General features: G+C 39.0%; 1 protein-coding gene across 1 annotated transcript in view; it reads right to left on the bottom strand.

Moving 5' to 3' along the window:
* LOC134540438 (obg-like ATPase 1) overlaps window positions 1–23,545 on the bottom strand; it is a 114,245-nt gene that overhangs the window by 9,989 nt on the left and 80,711 nt on the right. Inside the window, exons 6-9 of the mRNA XM_063383188.1 lie at window positions 21,651–21,728; window positions 15,081–15,178; window positions 12,963–13,103; window positions 2,907–3,003 (exon numbers count right to left, since the gene is read on the bottom strand). Coding sequence (XP_063239258.1) covers window positions 2,907–3,003; window positions 12,963–13,103; window positions 15,081–15,178; window positions 21,651–21,728 — 414 coding nt within the window. The remainder of the gene's footprint in view (window positions 1–2,906; window positions 3,004–12,962; window positions 13,104–15,080; window positions 15,179–21,650; window positions 21,729–23,545) is intronic.

Here is a 23,545-nt window from a genome sequence, read left to right as displayed (position 1 = left end):
CAGCGACTTGGGTATAACACGCCCACCGTTTCTTTCCTTTATTATTATTATTATTATTTTTTGGTTGGATCAAATAAATAAATATATATATAAAAAGAGATGCATAATAGAAAAGATAAGAAAAATAGCATACGCACGGCAGGACGGTGGGGGGGGGGGGGGAAGTCTCAGCAAAGACCCAGGGAAAAAAAATATTGAATTTTAGGGGGTGAAGGAGGGGACAGACAAAAAAAAGGGGGGGGGGAGATCCTGGAAATTAGAGGTCGAAATTAGAAATTCGTAGGCAGACAAGAGGGGGGACTGGCGAAAAGGTTGCCGCCGCCGCAACTAAGGTTGAACAGGGAAGAGGAAACATTCACCGCATCTAACCTCCTCTCTCAACCCCCCACCCCTACCCCTTTCCACCGTAAGACCCGCGATCAAGGGGTGCATCCGGGACCCGCCATTTGCATCCGTAATGAAGGAGGTTCTAATGACGCGGAGTCGCGCTCGGAGCTTCCACCCCTCTCCGAAAAGAGACCATTTTCGTGGGGGGGGGGCCCTTGTGGAAGGGGGGAGGGGGGAAATTGCACGCTTCTTACTCCCATATTAAGTAAATAACGGACTAATGGCGGCGCCGACTGAAGGAACGGGCCTGCGAAGGTGGTTCTGAGTCCAGGGGTCGAAAACAGGGGTGTATAGCTATATGTAAAAAAAAGGGCACTTTCCTTAAAAAAAATATTTTATGCTGATGTCGTGGGGGTGGAGAGGGGAAAAAAGAAAGAAGGGAGAGGGATACGTCGGACAGACGTCCTGATGTGGCGTCCAACAGCCGTTCCTAAACACCAGCGTCGCTAGGCCTTCAGGTCTTCCTCTCTCACCCTCCCCCCTAAAAAATTTGTTAATTAACATCAAAAAAAACAAAACAGAGTTTTAACAATTCAATCTTCTGCAATGTTTAAAAATTTTGCATTAGTAAAAATACACAATTTTTTTCTTCATTTAACTAAATAGGGTTTCAAGGGTTTCCAGCAAACCCCAAAAAATTGGATCCACTTGAATTTTTTTGACTTCTCTAAAGTTTCACTGACCAAAAACGTGCAAATTTTTTTTCCAAATGAAACAAACCAATTCCATTTATTTTTGCGCTATTTCTATAGTCAACTATGTGCAAACAGGTTATTTCCATATCGTGACAAAACTGTTCACGTAGTAACAAAAATCCTGGAAACTATGCACAAAGTGATGTTTCTAAATTTCTTACATCATGCACTGAAACACCACCACAGATGGAAATCAGCCTCACATAACAAAGTAAATACAAATCATTAAAAAAAAATACTCTGGCACACCAGCAATACAACAGAGACCCAAATACAATATGAATGACAATAGTTGATGGGTTAGCGATACAAAATGAGTCTATGTCCAAATAAATTCACTAGTTTTTAAAGAAGTTCCAAATTCCCTGACAGTTCCAAGTTTTTTTTTTATTTTGTTCTTTGCAGAACTTGAACCATCGCAAACTGAAGGTAGTTCGTTGGAAACGAACAACATAACACAAAGGCCAGGGACACAGGGAAATTCAGGCCACAGCACACAGGGACATAACTAGAAGAAGGGCTTGTGCCCCAGGTGTTGCATTGGTGGGGGGGGGGGGGGGCGGGGAAGACGTTCAACTGACAGATTAATTTTTACTTTATTTATTTACTTGAATATCGTAGTATTGGAACAAAAAAAATGCTCGCGAGAGATGAACTGAATTAATTGTGTTGAAAGATAAACACATGTATATCGTCAAATATTTTAAAAAACTAGTATTTTTTGCATACTATCCAACTTGCGATGTAATCAAAATGAAATCAATTGCAAATAAATATATTTATTCACCATCTAAGTTGAATAAAAACTACCTGGAAAAGCGGAATAAGTAATGAGGTGGCGATATGAATGAGGCGTTGTCGCGGAAGTTTTTTGGTTTTGGTTGGTTTGATAAATAAGGGATGGGTGAGGGCACGATAAGTTCTTGCCCCGGGTGGAAACTTAGTATTGTTACGTCCCTAACAAGCACTTGCATGGAGTGATTCCAGGACGAACCACTGGAAAACAGATATCAGGATATGATCCGACCGAAATTCGAACCCAGATCCTTTTCGGAGTGCGGGAGCACTCCATACTTGCATCGTTTGATAATTGGGCGGATCCAGAAGGCAACTGCCAACCCCTCCCCCCCCCCCCCACCAAAGTGAAAAAAAAAAAAAAAAAAAACAATGAGCAAGGAACTGTAGGTAGAAAAATTTTGTAACTAACCATCTCTAAGCATTGTTCGAAAAAAAAAAATTTTACCAATAAATAATGTTTTTTTCTTGTTGTGGTCTCATGAACTGTCCTTAACAATGAAAGAGGTTTGGATTCTTTTTTTTCGAAAAATTGCTCCCCCCCCCCCCTCTCCCCTTCCCAGGGCAGGAAGACGGCGGGTCGTTACCACAACGCCGAACGTACAATAACGCCGAATACCATAACGCCGAATGCCAAATTGACCGCAACGCCGACAGCTAGAAAACTGCTGCGTACCACAACGCCGAAATACAGTAACGCCGAAAAATGTTTCTGCGGGGAGGAGGGGGGGGGGGAGGGGGCGCCACAGGAGCAAAATTAAAAAACAACTGAATGAATTTGTGTGCTAACCTTTCCTAACCTAACCTTTGTGGCAGTCCTGCAATGGCATTTTTCGGGGTTAATGTATTTCGGCGTTGTGGTACGCAGCAGTTTTCTAGCTGTCGGCGTTGTAGTCAATTTGGCTTTCGGCGTTATTGTACGTTCGGCGTTGTGGTGCGTCCCCGAAGACGGCTGTTGAAGAAGCCCTCGTGGTCGGGATCCGATCACGGGATCACGGGATCATGTCGGCGTGTGGCTGTTGGGAGTACCTGGATCGTCCACGCCTTCACCTCGTCCGGGCCGCACGTGAAGAAGTACTGCAGCTGCAATGCCTTGTAGCCGTGCACGATTATCTTGTCGAGGGCGCTGGAACAGGCCGGCGCGCGTCGGCACTATAACACTCCAGTCTCTCAGCACATGGCCAGTGGTGTCTAACAATCCAACCTCGGCAACACGCGTTCTCATGTCGCAAATACACTTATAACTAGGGGCAGGCAATTTTCGCGAATAAATCTGAACGCCTATTAGATTGCAACAAGGTATACCCGCACCAGAGGTTTCTTCCTTGTGATTGGCGGCCGTCTGCTAGAGAAGTCGTTTCTTTTTTTTTGACCGAGCCACTCGGGATGAGTTAGCTTCCGCACTGAATCACTGTGATCGGTGTTGTAACAATCGACATGCGCCTGAAATAAATTCACCTAATCACGAAACGCAGGCGATGCTACAGTGTTTTAACTTATAACTAATCTCGGAATCTTTCCGCGAAATCTGCATGGCCCTACTTATAACTAGGGCCACGCATATTTCGCGAAAAGATCCCGAGACGAGACGAAAGTTAAAACACTGTAGCATCGTCTGTGCTTCGTGATTGGATGAAGTTCTTTCAGGTACATGTCGATTGATGCAACATCAATCACAGTAGTTCAGCGCGGAAGCAAACGCTTTCTGGGTGGCTGTGGTCAAACAAGGCAACGAATTCTCTCGCAGACGGCCGCCAATCACAAGGAAGGAAACCGCTGATGCGGGTATACCTTGTTGCAGTCTAATAGGCGGTCAGATTTTTTCGCGAAAAATGCCTGCCCCTACTTATTATACGAAAGTAGGACACGAAATTTAACGTAAAATAATTCCGACGCGTGATAAATTTACCCAAATTGTATTTTCAACCGTTTAACATTTCTGGACACCGCAACCGTCGCTAAAATTCCCTGCCGGAGCAGCTACGTCGACTTATGGATAAAGACCGGAAAAAATCGCAGATTCATTTCGCGATAGTCAGAAATTCGTATACGCTGTTTTTGCTATTGGCCCACTGTTCGTCTGGGCGACTCTGAGCCAATGAGAAACCCTCAACCAAAGAAGTAACGAATGACGGGCAAACCAGTTGAGACGACTCACAATTCAGCAGCCAATTAACTGGCGTTATTTGCCCGAGTGTACAGAGGAATGTGTAGACTATCCTGAAGGTCATCGAAACCGCAATAATTTTTCAGGTCCCTACTTATTGATCATTTGATTAGCAGACCGAACAGTTAAACTAACAAAACGACAACTGCTACGATAAAAGCGAAAAAGACTTGAAAAAAAATTAAATAAAATAATCCGGCTGTGGACCTGATTTTCGACGAGGAATTTTTTATTAAAAGACTGTTTAAAAGTTAATACTGTGAAGTTTCTCTCGGGCTTTATGAACTTTGGATCGTGTCATCCGCCACAGATGGCAGCGTCGTCTGTTACACATTTCCGTTCCGTGCGACTTCCGTTCCATTCACGAAATTGCTCTCACCAAATGCCGTATACCGAGAGCCAAGATGTTACACATCAAATACTTACATTACTATTGACAATAACACACACTTAAACTACAGGGGCGCAACAACAAGGGGGGGGGGGGGCAAGGGTATTTGCCCCCCTTCTGAAACCTTGAAGTGGGGGCAAACGGGGGCAAAGAAAGTGCTGCGTAATCAATATTTAGATAATAAAACTGCTTAAATAGCACCATTTTCCACCCGCTTCAATTAGGGGGGGTCGATGATTCTATATAAAAAGGTATATTGCCCCCCCCCCCCCCCCTTTTGGAAATTTATTTGTTGCACCCCTGCTTACACACACATACACACACACACACACACACACATGCCCTTACAATATCAGCCGTAGGCAAACGCAGTTTCTCACACAGTAACATACTGTATGTCTTCACTCTTCACTGATACTTTGCACGTCAGGCAAATGCGTGCGCTAGGGAAGATTTAATTCCCCTCCCCACACCCCCAGGCCAAAGAAATCCTTAAAAAAAAATCTCATTCCCTCAACAATTAATTCTTTTTTTTTTAAGTGAAACTTCTAATGCGACTTCCAACAAGGTTGCGTTAAACGTTTAACTTTTCTGGGGAGGGGGAATAGAAAGAGACAGAGCGAGAGTGAATGCGTGGCACTCGAACGCATGCGCGTAGTAGGTATACCTGTTACAGGCCAGCGCGAGCGTTAGCAACGAGTAGCGTCCAATATTACAACGCAAGAGGGAGAGAGAAAGAAAGATACACAAAGGTAGAAAGTAGGAGAGAGAAAGAGAGTGAGTCGGTAGATCCCAAGCACATGCGCGTGGTATTCTTGCCATGCAGCGAAGTAAACAGTGAAGTTTCACTTCTTCCGCGCGGAGGGACTCCACGCACTATTTTTTTTTTTGTTTTTTCACGTGTTTATGTATCATGTTTATTTTCGAGATGTAAACATGCGTTTATCGTTGTTATGTACCTACTCAGTTGTTACAAAGCTATAAGGTGAACCAGAACCTTCCTCCTCATTTCATAGATAGGATAAAAATGATATTCTAGGAAATCAGTGTTTTTTTTTTCCTGATTATTTTCAGAATAAGTAACGTGTTTCGTCTTCTTTTTTTTCGGTAAATAGAAAATGTGTCACATGAAAGAGCCGATATGGCTGGAGCATGTAATGATTCAAATTGTATTAAGGGTAGCCTCACATACTAGGCGCCATTTTATGTATATTAATGTGTCAATAAACTACTTACTTAAAACAAACAGCCGGCTAAGTGGTTCTATAAACACCCCCCCCCCCCCAACCCAAATAAAAACACTGGAAATGAAATGCTGCGTACGCTCTTGACGTTCGGGACTAAGGCCGTGTACAATTAGCGATTTTGTCGGATTATCGACCGTCAACATTCAGGACGTCTGCAAATAAAAGGTGAACCAAATTCAATAATTAAACTTAATACGAGATTGATCTTCTATTTTATAACAGAGAGCTAAAAACTTTTCAGAGAATTTTTTTTAGACATTATTCAAATGAACAGTAAATAAATATTTATATTTAATGTGCGGGACAATAAAGTGAAGTAAGGCGTTTGAAAAAAAAAATCAAGTTAGCAAAAAGCTAAAAATTTAAGTAAAGTTAAGACATTTAACGACGTTAATGTTTATTCCGAGGCTTTTTCGTGACCTTTGCAACTTTCGTGACCTGCAGACACATCGATGTAGAGTTATATGCGAATACAAAAATAAAAATTAATTCACTGCAATGATGTTTGAAACAAATTTAACAAGTTAGTCTATGACAATGAAAACGCACATTAGAGCCTCTGTTTAAAATGTTTCCGATATCATGTTGCTTCCACAAATCGACTGAAGCCCGAATCCACCCGGGAAAAAAAAATTCTAGTACGATATCATGCGAGACGAAACGAAAATTTTTTATTTTGTTTTATGCCGGTTGGTTGGTAGTGTGAGAATAATTAGTGACTGATTTCAGAGAAATAAATGAGGAATCTCTGTTTACTTTTATACTCCTTGACTCCACTGGCTGAGAGTACGAGACCTTTTTTCGTGCAGTCGCTGGTCAATTTTTTTAAAATTTGAATTAGGGTGGCCTACAGTTTTACACCAACAGCCAGAGGGTACTTTGTCCTTATCCAAAATCTTATCATATCGTCAGCAATCAATTCTCTGTATGTAAAGGAACACCCATGCCTTACCCGGGACTCGAACCCAGGACCCCTCGCACCGTAGGCCGGTGTGCATCCGACTACGCTACGGAGGTCGGCAGTCGCTGGTCAAGACTACGAAGATCTTCCCTATTTGTCACACGTCACGTCTGTAGGGGGGAGCGCTTGCTGCTTCTGCTGAAGTTTCTCTCGCCTCCACGAACGCTACAAAGATTCGTGTCATCCAGCCATCCGTCATCACGCGACATGCAACCAATCAGTAGGGACCGGAAAAATTCGCGGGTTCAATGACCTGTAGAATGAACTCCATAGTTCTACGTACATTCGGTCAAATGCCACCCACTGATTGGCTGCTGTCTTGTGAGACGTTCCAGCGTAGCAGCCTGTGATTCGATAAAGCTTTGGTTGGGTGTTTCTCATTGGCCCAGAGTCATCCAGGTGAGTTGTGAGCCAATAGCAGAGGCAGCACTGAGGTATAACGATTTGTATTTTAGCCTATTGCGGAATTAATTCGCGAATTTTTCCGGTCTCTACCAATCAGATGGCCCGAATCTGCTTTAACGTGTGGAAAAATAGAAATGTGGATAGTAAAAAAAAAAGTACATCCAGAAATTTTAATTTTTTTTTGTTAAGCAAGAAAAATGTCATCAAAAAGAACGTAATCTATGCTTTAGGGGGTGGAAAGATTGGTAGGAGTGTTTTTTTTTCTTCAAAATCTCATGTAGTGTGTCACCTAAACTTTTTTTTTCTAAACCATATACGGACAACATTTTCCCTCTGAGCTTGAACGTCATGTGTAAAAATTTTCTTTACGGAGTAGGTACTATAAATCTGCCTTAATGGACCGCAAAGTGGAATGGGGAAAGGTTTTTTTCTTTCTTTCGAAATTTCATGTAAACAGTGACTTTCCTCTTTTTTAAATCTCCTTAGCTTGAAAGCAAAATGTGAAATATTTAATCCAGAGTTCAGGGTATGGAAAATAGGGATTGGGCGGTTTTTAAAAATATCACGAAGAGAATGACCTACACCCTTTTATAAATCTTATAAAGTACGTAATTTTACTCTTATTTTGAATGTCAAGTATGTTCATTTACTTCAAGAAGTACCAGAATATTATGCATTGATGGGTGGAAAAGGGAAATGGGGGTTGTTTTACGAAATGTAATGTAGACAGTGACTCCTCTTTTTTTATGAATCAATTGAAGACAGTTAATTTCTCCTTAGTTTGAATAAAAAATATTGAAAATTTTTTCAAAACGTTAGGGGGGTTAAGAAATGTAAAATATCTACCCGTCCGTCAAACACCTGCCAACCATCGACTTCAGACGTGCAGACGGATGCAATTATAACTTCAAAAAATATCTCAAAGACGTTGTGTTTATTTTAAAGGATTTTTTTTTAAAGATGTTTATTTGCTAAGCTGCTTCCGTATTATGTTTTTTTAACTTGCTTATGAACACAGTTCTAACTTTGAAACAAAAAAAAAATTTAAGACACAACAGTAATTAATTATGCACGTTAACTCGCAAATATATTGAAATATATATTTTGGGGTTTGATTTATCATTTATAAGTGCTTAGCGCACACGATCGTCAGCTTAATATTCGCGGAAACTACGCCGTAATTCGACTTCCGTTCTAAATAAATATAGTTTAAAAAACTAAAGAAACATGCTTTTAAAGATTATTAAACTAAAAAGTAAAAAATAATTTTAAAATTTAATTTATGACAATAGTATATAAGCAATACTAGTATAAATGAGAACAAAGCTTGAGGCGCTTTGTGCCATATTTTTTGTATATTAAGCGCCCCATGTTTTTTTCTCATTTATACTAGTATTGCTTATATACTATTGTCATAAATTAAATTTTAAAATTATTTTTTACTTTTTAGTTTAATAATCTTTAAAAGCATGTTTCTTTAGTTTTTTAAACTATATTTATTTTTAACTTTTTAGTTTGATATTCTTTAAAAGCATGTTTTTTTAGTTTTTTAAACTATATTTAATTTTAACTTTTTAGTTTGATATTCTTTAAAAGCATGTTTTTTTAGTTTTTTAAACTATATTTATGTATAATTATCATAGGGAAATGAGTTACCGACACTACCTATTACCATCTGAGATAACTATTTGGAGTTGCAACGTCACAAAGAAATGGTAAAGTCTCTCCGAATCATTTACAGTTAGATGTATGTATATAATCTTAGAATTTACCGGGAAAAAAAAACTTTTTTTTCGGCGTGGCCGGGAGTAGAGCCCACGATCGCTGAATCCGAAAGCTGACGTCACAGAAGTCGAGCGCCTTAGACCACTTTTTTTTTTTTTATAAGATTGATGGCACACTGGCAAGTTTGGACAGTCACCAGTGTGCAACAATCTCCCCCCCTTAATGTTGTAGTTGGAAGTCACCCCGAGTCATGGAGGAATGGTAGTGTTCGTTGAAGGTTGTTATTAAGACAATACAAATTACACCCATGTCTTACCCGGGATTCGAACCCGGAGCCCCCGCACCGTAGCCCGGTGTGCCGTCGACTGCGCTACGGAGGCCGACCAATCCACTCGGCTAACGAACGTAATGAAATTTGTGGGACATTTTACAGTGATGAGCCACTCACTCTTAGTCGACAGAGTTACAGACGGACAGAGTTACAGACGGACGAACATTTGTGACGATGGACACCATGTGTGCATAACGGGCGTCTCTGAAAATGTTAAGAGCCTTGCCGTGCTGTTGCTGTGCGCAAAACGCGTAACCGCAGAACCGTTCTGACTGAGCCGTCAACACTACGCTAACGGCCAGAGCTAAACGCGTAAGTGTAACACAGCCAAATGTTCGCTATTCCATTCGACTGACTCTAAACGTTCTAAACCTGCTTGTCGTTGAGCACCTGAATATGATGTAGGGGCAGGCATTTTTCGCGAAAAGACCTGAACACTTATTAGACTGCAACAAGGTATACCCGCACCTGTAGTTTCTTCCTTGTGATTGGCGGCCGTCTGCGAGAGAAGTCGTTGCCTTATTTGACCGAGCCACCCAGGACGCGTTTACTTCCGCACTGAATCACTGTGATTGGTGTTGTTACAATCGATTTGTACCTGGGAGAAACTCGCCCAATCACGAAACACAGACGACGCTATAGTGTTTTAACTTTCATCTAGTCTCGAAATCTTTTCGCGAAATCTGCATGCCCCTAATGATAAGGCACTGGAATGCAACGAAATTCAAATTTTCGCTCTAATGCACTAGCTTTGCACTGTTGCTTTTACGGACTTGCGTTCTTCAATACAAATTGCTTCGTTTGGCATTCCATGCCACCCCATTAAATGTATCCCTCCCAAAATTCGCGAACATCCTGGATGCATGCTTCAAGTCTTACTTTGCTGTCTGTATGCAGCTCACAAAATGATAGTTTTTAAAATCCAGGGGAGGGAGACTAGGCGACTGTCTAGGCGCCGAGACACGTATACCTGGGGAAATAATTCGGCTCCATTAAGCACAATGTAAAAAAAAATAATAATAAGGCCCACAGCCGAGTTCTGAGCCAACCTTTGATGATATTCCAGTCCCGAGATTTCGTATGCAATTACCCTCACAAACAGAAGAGGGGTTATGATATCCAATTCTTCCCCACCCAAAACTATCTCACCCACTCACCCCCCTCCCCCCAGATGAAGTAGTGGGACGTAATACCATTGTTTTACGACCCAGGTTTCGTTGCAATCCCCGTTTCCGAAACAGGGGGAAAAAAAATAGCCCCGGAAAATTCGTTCCGATAATGATAATCACAAACACTCGGCAGCAACCCTAATTGCCTGAGACACAAAACTTTTAACCCTTCCGAGAAGATTCGTAGATCTTTTGGAGGGCGGGCGTCGGCGGAGGAGACGCGGAGGCGGCGAGGAAAAGAACTGTTATTAGTTTGGCGATATTTTTGAAAGAATGCCGACCGCCATCTCTGTTCCGCTCATTTACTACCTGCGTCCGTCTGTCCCGTCTGCGCTCCAAGTCGCCAGACGCGTCCCTCTCGGGGAACATTAAAGGGGAATCGAGACCTTTCCACCCCCCTTCCCCTCCCCCGCACCGCACAAAGTCGTAAAAACACATCTCTCCCCCAATGAAAACTACCCGCAAACCTAGAATTACGCACGGCGAAGCGCCACAACGAATCAAGCTAGGCAGCGATCTTCTTCCCTTGATGTGATTTCAGGACGTCGATGAAAGGCTAACTACAACTCCCGTTAGAGATAAAAAAAAAAAAGAAATTGTCATCAGCGAATGAAAGACCACTTCTCACGAATGCCCTTTCATGTTCGACCCCTCAAACACCGTAATTGTGGTTTGGAGGATACATCTACAGCCCCAACTATTCAATTAGAGCTATTCATTAAACATTCCTCATACACAACACTGACATATAAGTAGTATACCTACTGGAAGTCATTACAACTACATTTTCACGAGGATGAAAAGCATCTTCACTTTTACGGTCGCCGCAACTTATTTCCACATATCATAAATCATACTTTTTTTTGTAACCTTATAAACATGGTAAGCAGAAAATTTCAATTACTGAAATTGAAAGGCGATTTCAGGGTTTATTATTCTTGTCTAGTGACGCATTTTATTATCATACGAAACAAGTTGTAGTAAACAATCGTAATATTCCTTCAATAACAATCAAGACTTATGACACAGGTAATCGTAAAGGGTATTGAACTCATTATTTTTCCATAATCATAGATTCATAAAACAAAATAAAAATTGAGATGGTCAAACAACATTACATAGTATGATGAATTTTATCCGTTTGGTTGTATTATTTTAAACAAACTTAGCCTGTATCTCAGCAGTAAGCTTTAGTGTCTGGAGACATAATGACATAAGAGTTTTGATATGACAATCTAGAGACACAATCCCACGCTGTTGTAAAATTATTTGTATTTGCTAATTTTATATACCCCATGAAATAACACTTAAATTTTGCTAATCATAATATGTGTTTTCAAGCCTTTCCAAAACTCATCCAAATATTTTCTATTTGTAAAAAAAGAGCGTGTGTAACTCAAACCTCGACTTGTAAGTATATTGTAAGGGGTAAAACAGCACAGAATGAGAGAGAGAAAGAAGACAATTATCTAATAGTGATTAATTAACAATAAATATTACTCACTGTTGAAATAAATCATAAAAAACTGTGCATGTTACTGTTTCTTTTAACAATTTTTTTCCATTTGGAACACACCAAATCTATGAACGAAATATGAAATTCATAACAGGTAGCACTATATATGCGGGAAATGCAAGGACTGTCTCAATAGCGCTCTCTACGCTGCTGGTTGAACTATAAGGAACGTGAGCGCTCTGGTATCTAATATAAAATTCAAGGCATTCACAGCCGACTGTATGGGATACCTATATCTATTTTCTGAAACAAGCGCATGGCACACTCTCTGTCTTATTATTTCGTTCACCCCTCTATCTCTCTCTCATGGTTATTTTATTTTTATGGGCGGTGGACGAATCATAGCACAAATAGGAGAACGAAAACGAGCCCAGCCACATATATAGCATAGTGCTCTCTTTATATCTCTTTGGCCAGGTGCCTATCCTTTGGTACACGCGCATATTCGAATGCAACGTTGTGTCAAAATTTCAGAGCAATCGGCGAAGAACTTTCTGAGATTTAAAATTCTGAACGAACGAACATTTACAATTTTATTTTATTTTATTTATTGAAGTTATACTTCTAATGCGACTTCCAACAAGGTGCGTTAAAAGTTTAACGCTCCTGGGAGGGCGAATATAGAGACAGAGAGAGAGAGAGAGAGAGAGAGAGAGAAAGAGAGAGAGAGAGAGAGAGAGAGAGAGAATGCTATTGTAAGGAACTAAATAGAGAGTATAAGAAAAAAAAATCCTGACAGTTTGTAGTGTCGCCATATTTGTTTCAATTTTCAATACCATTTTTGTATATTACAATTTAAATTGCAGGAAAAAAAATCATGTTTCATAGACACATAAATAGTGAGTGTGTGTCATTTCTCTATGTCCACGAGGTCTCGCCGCGTCAATTTTCTCCTTGGGGCGAACCCATCCGCTTAATTAAATAAACAGCTTTTATCGTTGAATGATTTCATGATTTATTTTATGAAAATTGCTCTCATAAAGAAGTTAGTTTTATAGACATTCAATATGTCTCTCTCTCTCTCTGAAAATCAATCTATGAATCGTTACAAATTTATTTAATGATGCCAAAGAAGTATAACTTCTCACGCGCGTACCTAAGTACACGCACCCATTTTTTTTATTATATATACAGATAGATAGGTAGGCAGATAGGCATATAGGCATAGGTTACCTCGTGGCCTTGACCTCCTCCACGTAGCGCCGCCTCTCGCCCTCGTCCATGTCCACCAGCTTGTTCTCGAACGCCCCTGAGAAGGGGATGATCGTGGATCCCGGGTCGTTCTTGTCCACCCACTCCTTGATCTTGATCAGCCTGCGACAGATCACAGATGCACACCCCCCCTCTCCGCCAGAGCCTTCCCGCCTTCCCAGACGTGTCGTGTGAGCAAGCAGCACTCGACCGCGGTCGCATCCCTCATGTCCACTCCGCAATCCAACAACCCTTCCAGTCGTGCTTCGTCCGTTTCCGAACGGCGATCCAAATGATCTCAGAAAAAAAAAGGGGGGTTGCCTGTAAAGTTGGTTTACGGACAATAATTTTACGTGATAAAGTAATACGAAAAACATTGATGAAAAATTGCATACTTTTTTTAATTTTCAAAAATTATTTACAGTTTTTGCAAATTTAATTTAAATAATTTGTTTTAATATAATCACGAACAATTAGTTATAGAAATAAACTGAAATCAAATCAATGTCAATAAATTGTTAATTTGAAATGACGAAATTGGACAAATAAATCACATTTTTTTTTAATTGCTGCCTTTAAAAAGCCCGCCTTAACCTGTTTGATATTATAGAATATTTTTTCCGCACGGTGGTTGCCCGTTCCTGCACGCTCGGCTCAGGCGGAACGTGACAATGAGTCATGCTTTTTCGTGCGTGCAACCGGCGTTCATCGATTTATAAGACATTATCACGTCAAAAAAAAAAGTGGTGTGGCTGTGTCATGGACACGGCCGTTTATTGTACGTGAATATGTGTACGTAACAGGTAATAGTTTCTATACAAAATATAAAATACGCTATTTTATGTATGTTATAATCATGTTTGAACACTTAAGAAGTCCTTCGGGTTTCCATGTTTTGTTTGTGATAGCAACTATTTCCGTTCGTCGGGTTCAGGAAAGAAATCAAGTAAAGAAATAATTACCGTGTTGTAACTTCATCAATTATAGGTTTTATATGTGCAATCGATAGATTTTGAAGAGAGCTGACGATTGAAACTCAAAACGAATGTCGTAGCTTCTCCGAGTCAAAAGTTATACTAAATGGAAATCTCGAAACGCAGCAAAATGACCTCAAAATGGCGACGCTTCCCCCCTCCACCGCGCGCGATGCGTCACAGTCCTCACTTAGCGTAACGAATTTCTTTTATCCTTTAGATATCCAGTGGTGTATTTAAATTCTGGATGGACATGATAGATATGTAGCTGCAACACCAAACTGTATCCCCCGATTTAGTTATCATTCGTTTATTGAATTGCCTCCCACTATGGAAGCCATTTTAAAGACGTATTCACTTAAAAATAAAATCTTTAATCTGCGTCACAAATAGCAGCAATGTCGAGCAAATGTTAGGTGCTATTGTATTGGTGGCTGGAACGATATGAGTCGCTACAATCTATTGCGACATGGCTAGCCAATTATTAATGCTGTTCACACCAGATAGCAGCACATTCGGCCGCTGGCTCAATTTCAATAAAAAAACGAAAACACGTACTGTTGTTTAAAAGTTAGAATAAATCAAAGCAGTCTGAAATATTAACATCCTCTATTTAACATACAAAGTAAAGCATTAAACGAAATAGCAAAACATTTCAAACACTAAAATAAGGTATTCCACTTGAGAATTGGCTGTAACATTAGAATGGTAGCAGTTTTGATACCCTTCTTATGAAAGATCTGGAGGAAAAAAAATCGGTACGGCTGTCGCGTCCGCCAATTATGAATAATTCAAAATGGAAAGTAGAGTAAAAACACGTATAGAATCATGATGGTAGGTTTTAAACGTGGCGTCTTGATTGGCTGTCTGATGTGTGATCTACAATATTAAAAAAAAAAAAAAAAAACTGCCGAGGAAATATGTTATGATTATAAACATATTTAAAAAAAAAAGGTTTAAAATATATATTTTGTTTTTAGTCTGCATTTTTTTTTTTGCGAAAATGGCTAAAATTGGTGTATTCACGTGGAAGAAACATTTTCAACCTCGACTCCTAGTGCCTCGATTATCACCAAAGTTACGCGCGTTCGATTTTAAAAACAGGAAAAAAAAAATAACTACTTACCATTTGTTCTTCTTTTTTATGTAGTCTTTCTCAGCCAGGTTGACCAAGTAAATGGCAGGTTTCGACGTAATGAATAAGTACTTATTGAGCACTTCAATCTGAAATTAAATACACAAAAATCATGTAAGAGTTTTGCGCGTAGGTTTTTTGTGCTCACATATATTTAAGCTCAACAGCAGCTCACGAACCACAAGACTAATCAGTTCGGGTGTTGGGATCGAACCAAATGCATTTTATTTCGCCACCTGAGCGTGGCACTAAAGCAATGAAGATCAGTCAATATAGGGTTTGAGACTATCAGGAGACGGCATGCTGTGATGTAACTTCACCATCGCCATAATGTCCCGCCCAAAACATTGTGGAAATGGTGCTCGGAAACGTCAGGTGATGGTTAGTAATTACTAAGAGACCTGTAAAATTCGCGATTTTAAATCCCTAAAGGATAGACTCCATGATCCTCTACGCACTCGTACAAATTACAATTGCTTATTGGTTCCGACTCGTAACACCTGTTGACTGGAATGATCGTGATTCGCTAATTCTTCTGTTAAAGATTTTTCATTGGCCCAGAGTCCTTCAGATAAACTGTGGCCCAATCACTGAAGCAAAATAATGTCAAAAAGTATTTGGACTCTATCCTATCGCGAAATGAATCCGCGAATTTTACAGTCTCTAGTAATTACGAATTAAAATCTCCCGCGTTAAAAACGGTCACTTTCATAATAATGCAAACACTACACTTCAGTCAGTGTCTTGGGCATCTAATCAAAATGGCGCAACAATTAGCTTTAAAAAAAAAGCGTCACATTCTTACCATGTAGGCCTAATTATGCAGAAAGTAGACACCCCTTATAGAAAACCTATATTGCTAATATTACATAAAGCCTCTAAGTTTCACACGCCATGAAGATTCTTTTTTTCCTCATCGCAAGTATTTGTAATTATTATCACTTGCGCGGACTTTTTACACATATGTGTCATATTAATTACATTTAGTAAATATCCGTTGAAAAATCTGTGACAGAACAACGAAAGCAATAGAGGTATAGTGTCAAATTTACAGTAATTGTGATTAATTAATAATGGCGAGGAAAAAAACACATGTAAACAATGCATGTGAGACTTGTTTGTTATAACGCACGTTGCACGTGGACGCACCAGGGTCTAAAGTCTCGGTCGACACAGGGGGTCTCCAAAGATGACAGATGACAGGTGACAGGGGGTGGCTAGACGAGAACGGAGCATTGGCGAAAAGAAGGGGCGGACGAGAAATACGGGTCTGATCTGGTCGGGAATCGAACCCGTATCGCCGTGGTGAGCTTCGGAAGAAACCACGAGACGTGAAAATTTCAGACATTTGCATAACGTTTTGATGTTTCATGCTTCCTGTTAAGCTATGTAAATCAACCAGTTCTAAAACCAAATAATAATAATAATAATGATGCAACAAAATATCTGGGGGAGAAAAACACCCCCAGATAATTGTTAACAGTATCATTTACCATAGTTTTTACTTTCACAAGTACAACACTGTCATTTACACCATGGAGGTATATAAGTAGCCAGAGAGAGGACGTGTGCAATATTTTCCACGTTAACAATTCAAGTGAAAATGAGAATGCCTTCTGGACAGAAAAATGATTTTTTTTGTTATAAGGAAGTTTAATGTTAGTTTCGTGCTGATGTATTGATAAAATCTTTGTTTAACAATACGCACGTCATGATGGCAATTTTTACCACTCTTCCTAACAAATTTCTCTCATAACACAGTTCTTTAGTTTGGTTATTTTACTCTAGGTAGGCATAATAACCTTCATTTTTTTACCCAATCCACCCTTCTCGCCCTTTTAAGTAGAATTTTGGTACTTCCTGGCATTCAGAATAAGAAAAAAAAATATCTTCTACATCCGATTATGAAATAATCTGTGCTGTCGTAGTGATGTCCACAACATGTACCTATTTTGTCACGTTCTTGTGTTCGCCTGTGCGGCTCTGTTTTGTCGTTTTAGTGTCTACATTATTTGTTTCATATCATCGTTGAGTTCGCCTGATGTCGTTGTGTTGTAAAAGGTCTATTTTGTATTTATTTACAGTTTTTTGCGACTGTCCGATCGTCGCTGTCATCTGTACCTACTGTAATATTTTTGTGATAAAATTCCTTCCAAGGAATTTTCTATGCTGCCTATGTTTTTAACTTTTGACATAGGCTGATTTTTTTTGGCTTGTTTTCTGTATTTGCGAATTCATCCTTTTTTGTCCGGTGCATGCAAAAAAATCTTAAAATGTCATAGTTAGGTGGAAAATAACTTTGAAGGCACAATAAAACAAAAAGAAAATTGCAAAATTTGGACTTAGGCTCGTTTGCCTCTGAAACGCAAGTTTGTCCACGGCTGGTTCTTAAGGGGCGTACGCATAATGAGAGAGCGTGGCATATAATTGAACACAGAGGCTCACGCAAATGTGTGAATCTTGCAAATACATGTCTTCACGCACGATAACAGTGTTCCAGCTTTCGAGGCCGCAGGATAAAGGCCGTTCGGAAGGTGAACAAAATACAAGTTGAGCAAATTGTAGATTTTATACCATTATGCAAATCAATTTGCTTCACATATATTTTTTAATTTTAATGCCCATTTTATTACTGTAATATTGTAGCACTCGGTGAGACCAGACCATAAACTGGTTTCTCTTCGCCCTTAAGGCGATGTAATGCTATATAATAATAATATTCTTACAAGAGCTGCCACTCAGCGTTTTCTTACGACTACAAATAATGAATGATGGCCGGCGTCTCTGTATTAACTTCCTAACACATCGTGAATAACTAACTTTATAACACTGAACTGTGTCATCAACTGCTGTCAACGAATCATATGTCAACCACGTTAATTTGACTGTACTTACGTTGATGTAATAATACGATTTAAATGCAATAAGTTGCATAAAAAAATATAACGTATGCCCAGTGGTGTAATTCCTAGTGCCGTATGATCCAGGCCTCAGTATTTTTTTACCCCTGAGCTACAGAGATGCAATAAATAATTACGGAGAATATTGAATTATAAATGATGTTATCCCAGTATTGAAAAAAGTATTTTTTTTAAATTGTAATTATTTATTTTAATGACCATTAAAATTCATAAAATGTATTAAAGGATAGTTTTGCTATTACGAAGATTTATTTGGCACACTAATGGCTTGGTACGTTCCCCGATTATCATCACGGAAGTAACGATAAAACGCTGCCTCGCGCTATAGTCTGTCTGGACTTCTGCTCGTGGGCGCAGCAGAAACGAGCATGCACACTTAACCTTAACAATGCTCAACATCCGTCCAAAACACTTAATCGCATTTCCATTTGTTTACTAACATTTCACCCTCAACGCGCCTAACGAATTAAGTGTTAACTTCAAAAAAAAAATTGTGAAGATCTGGACAAACACGAATACCCTGGACAAAGGAAAAAACAAAACCCAAACAAAAACAACAAAACCAAAGCCAACCCCTTCGCCGGTTCCGTGTAGCGAAGACGGCAGTTACGAGGCAGTATTGGAGGTGACACTTTTACAAGGGCTCACAACACCTCCACCCCAGCAAGGGGCAAACCTTGACGGGGCATAACCAACCATTGTCATAAAACGTGAACACGCAAGGGGTGGGTTGGCTATTGCAGGTGTGTGGGAGAGGGGTGTGGGGGAGGAGGGGGTGGGGGAGCGGAGCAAAGGGTTGGTCCAAGATACCCGGGCGCGATTCACTTAAAAAGAAAAAAAAATAAATAAAAAGACACCCGGCGGGAATCGCAGCGGGAGGGATGACACGAGATCAAACCGTCTTTCACAATATCGCCGTGGGCGGGAGAGACTTCGACTAACGAATAAGAACGAAGCTCGCGCAGACTCTGTGGCAATTATCAAATAATAAACGACCGTTCGATCTATGCTCTTAACGCTGACATCATAATATCGCGGCAGACGCGAAGCGACACCAAACATCTAGTTGCAGTAAAAATGTCATTTTTGAACAGAAAAAGAAATAATTTAGATACAAAATGTTTCTTTGCCGTCACGCACGGCCATCAAAGTTATTTCAACTGAACTGTCGCGAGAAAAAAAATTGTTTGGTCCGAAATCAATATTAATTCCAAAAAGCCACTGCACGTGAACGAATATAATAAATAATATATTTACCAAACGACTTTGGTAAATAATAAAACATAAAAAATAAAGGAATAAAATTTTTAATAGTAATGCAACATTTTAACCAACTTTTCTAATCGGGAAGTCTGTCACGCCCGCCATTTTTTTGTCACACTAGATGATTCACACATGCGTCTAACATGATTGGCTAGAGATGTAATTCTCTGGCGGTATGATTAAATGTATCACATTGTTGTGCCTAACACGCCAGCCTCTTGATTTACTGAAATCTGTAAACCATGTCGTAAGTTTGACTACTGAAATCTGTAGTCTACACTTACCTTTGAAGAGATCCAAGAAGATCTAAACATGGATGCTTACATTTCTGAACCTTGAGCAGCCTCACGGTATAGGTGCAAAATTCGGGTTGTAAAACATGGTTTACAGATTTCAGTAAATCAAGAGGCTGGCGTGTTAGGCACAACAATGTGATACCCATGATTGGCTAGATCGCTGTTCATCGCATACATCAGCTAGTGTCTGACGCGCTACTGTGATTCCAGCGTAGATGTTGGAAAGACGAAGGAAGAGTTTGTCAGCGGCCGTGACAACGAGCCGTGCTCATGTGACGAGGGTCTCGGGTTCGATCTCAACACTTAAGGGGCCCGCCTCGTCAGGGTCGTGTGTGTGTCGGTGAGGCGGGATGATAAGCGCGACGCTCGCTGGTGCTTCTAGCGCGGTGTCTCCTCTGGACTGGCGCGCAGTCTTCTCGTCGTGCACAGGACAACTGTGAGATCTGAGCGGTGACCGTAACATTATATTGCTGAGAAATGAAGATAAAGATGTAATGCAAGTCCCTTAAGTGGTTCCAAGAATCTGTACTGGTTGTTTTACGTCTAAAAATTGCTCTGAAAACATGCGTTTTAGCCATTTTAACTCTTCTAAAAATACAGTTTAAAAACTTAATCCGAAATCAGAAGTACTTTTCGGCGCTAGTCGAACTCTTAAATGCTTTTCGTAAGCAGACCCCACTCAGGTATCTTGAGTAGTTTTGAAATCGCGTTGTTTTTTCTGAAACTCTGCACACCGTATGTGTGTTCATGTAGGCGGGGACCTTAATGCGAAACTCTTCTTTAGAGCCCAAGTGATTCGACGTCCAAAATAATCCCGGCTGTTCAAACTACTTAAGGCAGTATAGCATCCTAAATTATTTCGTTTCCATTATTACGTGTTTTTGCACATGCTTTTAAATACATTCATTATATAACCATGTTTCATTGTTTAAAATATGTGTTTTTTTCCTACTAAACAAGCCTTTATTTAATTTTGTATAAAACTAAAGTTAAATTTTTATGTCAGTGCTAGCACATACTGAAACCATGAAAGATGTTGAATACCGTTTTGGATTAATCTTTCATATGTAGTTTTCATCCCTCAAAACACTTTATTTTTAGTTTATCATTCATACATTAATAAAAATTAGTTTTTCCTGAAACTATAGAAACATGAGTATATCAGTGTTTTGAAGTGAAAAAAAAAAGTTTTTCAATGACTGATACACTAAAATAAAAAGTTTTAATACAAAGGCTACATTACATACAAACGGTCAATTCCAAAATTGTGTTCCACATGATTGCATGCTTTCAGTACATGCTAGAACTAACATAAAAAATTGCCTTTGAAATCATAATAACCATTAAATAAGTTTATATTATAAATTTATTTAAAATCATGCGCAAAAACACAAAATATTACGAAACAAAATTATTTTGGATGCTACCGCCCTACATTTCTGTGCATAGCAGTGTGACGTAAAAACCTTGCATTTATAATTTCAACAGAAGCAAACTACCATTTTTGTAAACAATAAAACATTTAATTTTTTTAATTTTTGGGGAAGGGGGCGAGGATAACATTATTCTTATTTATACAAAAAAACTCAGGAATCAATTTTTCTGAGTGTTTACGTAAACAAATATTTGTATCACAAATAATGTTTACTTTTCAGACAAAACACAAGCATTAAATTTTAAAATTTTTAATGCCAAGTGGATATATTCATTATTAATTTTTTTTAAAGGGCTAATTCCAAAAATTTAACTCGATACCTTTCTTGGATTTGTTGTTCTGCAACAAATATTTTCAACAGATGTTTAGTTAGTGTAATAGGTATCATGTATGTAAAAAGTCGCGCAAGTGATGATAATTACGAATATTTGCACGTCTTATTACAGACATGATATAACACTAAATGAATATTCGTTGAAAATATTTGTGGCAGAACAACAAATGAAAGGTATGTAGCGAGTAATTTTTTTTAGAAATAGCCCAATCAAAAGATGCAAAGAAGGAAAAACGAAAACAAAATCAGCACTGCGTGTGAGACAAGAGACTTGATTGCACGCAAGAGAAACACAAAAATAAAAACACTTACGTCATTAGCGTTCCAATCTGCAAAACGAATATGTTGTTTCTCCTCATCAAGGACGTGCTGAATTTTCTGAAGAGTTTCCTGAAAAAAAATTTATTAATTAATCAGACCGGGCTCATTACGGCAGTGTAAAAACTATTGTGAAATGTTTCTAGAAAATAAAATATATCAGACCGTGCCTATTAGGCTAGGTCTGTAAACTAAGCAAGTAACGCAAAAAGGTAAAACAAGACGCAAAGAAGTTGAAAAAAAAAAAAACACATATTTTTTGAATACCAGTTTGTAAATTAAAAGACGCAAAAAAAAATGTAAAGCAAGCAATTCCCCAATTTCAACTTACCGCATTTCGCCTTGCGTATCCGCCTTTGAGTATTTCGAAAACTTTTAAAATGCACACGTTATGGTGCAAACAATACTATATGGTTTTCTTTTTAACAAATTAAGCACATTTTCAAGTGTTAAACTTTTGCATGGTGAACGTAAATAACATTTTAAAATAAAATGATTGAGAATTTCACATATATTAATGATAATCAAAAAAAATCACAATAATTAAATTTGATTTTTCAGTTTTACGATTTCAAGTTGTACCGTTGGTGACGTCTTTCAACTTTCGATCTTTTATAAACAACAGCTGTTTCCTTGCGTCAACTGCGTGTTGCACTCATTGGAAAATTCATAAACCCGACCTACAGCACTGTAAAATACTAATTACAATGGTATCGAACAAGCTTGTACCTGATAACAAATGTGACATTATAATATTTGGGATAATGGGCCCGCATTAAAAAAAAGGATAACAAATATTAAAGTTGGCTGAGATAGTAAAATAAGATATTTGTTTCAAATGAAAATAGTTTTTTTAATACTAGGAATTAGTTGTAACAAACAATTTCGGCACACTGACAGGAAATATTTCCAAATTGGGTAATAATCACTTCACTAAATACAAAAATTTTCTAAAACACCGGTTTTGGCTGGTTAAAGTGAGGTTAAGAGCTGCTCCGTAGTTAGCACTCTATTATCTACCCACCCCGTAGGTAATTCCTAAGGGAATCCTTCTTTTCACAGACGAGAGAGCCAAACTCCCGATCGTGCATCTTCGGTTTTTTTTTTGTTCATTGTAAATAAACATGGCGGTGTTGATCAAAGGATACTAATGGTCAATTAGGTTAGGTTAGCTACATTATAAATACTTTAAAACATTGTGGACGGTTGATTTGGTTAGGATAGCAACATTAAAGATACGGAAAAAAAACATGAAATTCGGGGAACTTCGGGTTTTGGCTATCTCGTCTGTGAAAAGAAGGCTTCTTTTACTGTGAACTACGTCGTGAACGACGAGGGCGTGAGCTAATAACAATGCAATAATTGTTAATAGCTGGGGGAAGGGTACGGGGTCCAACAGTCTGGATAGGCACCATTATCGAGTGCGAGGAGACAATAGTGCAGAGGTGAGTTTTTCTTGAATCGAAACTGCCTGGTTAGCTCCTTATTCTACAGCGATTGTTATAATAAAATAAAATAAGTAGCAGTCATAGGGACTGTCGACAGAAGTGAAAACTTAAAACTTTGTTTTTAAATGTGTAATATCGTAGAGAACTGTAAAATTCGCGGATTCATTCGCGATAGGATAGAGTCAAAATACTTTTGACATTATTTTGCTTCAGTGATTGGGCCACAGTTAATCTGAAGGACTCTAGGTCAATGAAAAATCTTTAACAGAAGAATTAGCGAATCACAATCATTCCAGTCAACAAGTGTTACGAGTCGGTAACCAATCAGCAGATGTAATTTGCACGAGTGCATAGAGGATCATGGAGTCTATCCTTTAGGGATTTGAAATCGCGAATTTTTCCGGTCTTTAGTAATATGACAACATTTCTACGTCAAATGTA

The sequence above is a fragment of the Bacillus rossius genome, chromosome 16 (genome assembly GCF_032445375.1).
Source record: "Bacillus rossius redtenbacheri isolate Brsri chromosome 16, Brsri_v3, whole genome shotgun sequence".
Lineage (NCBI taxonomy): Eukaryota > Metazoa > Arthropoda > Insecta > Phasmatodea > Bacillidae > Bacillus > Bacillus rossius.
The sequence above is the reverse complement of the archived record's forward strand: the minus strand, read 5'-3'. Positions and strand labels throughout refer to the sequence as shown.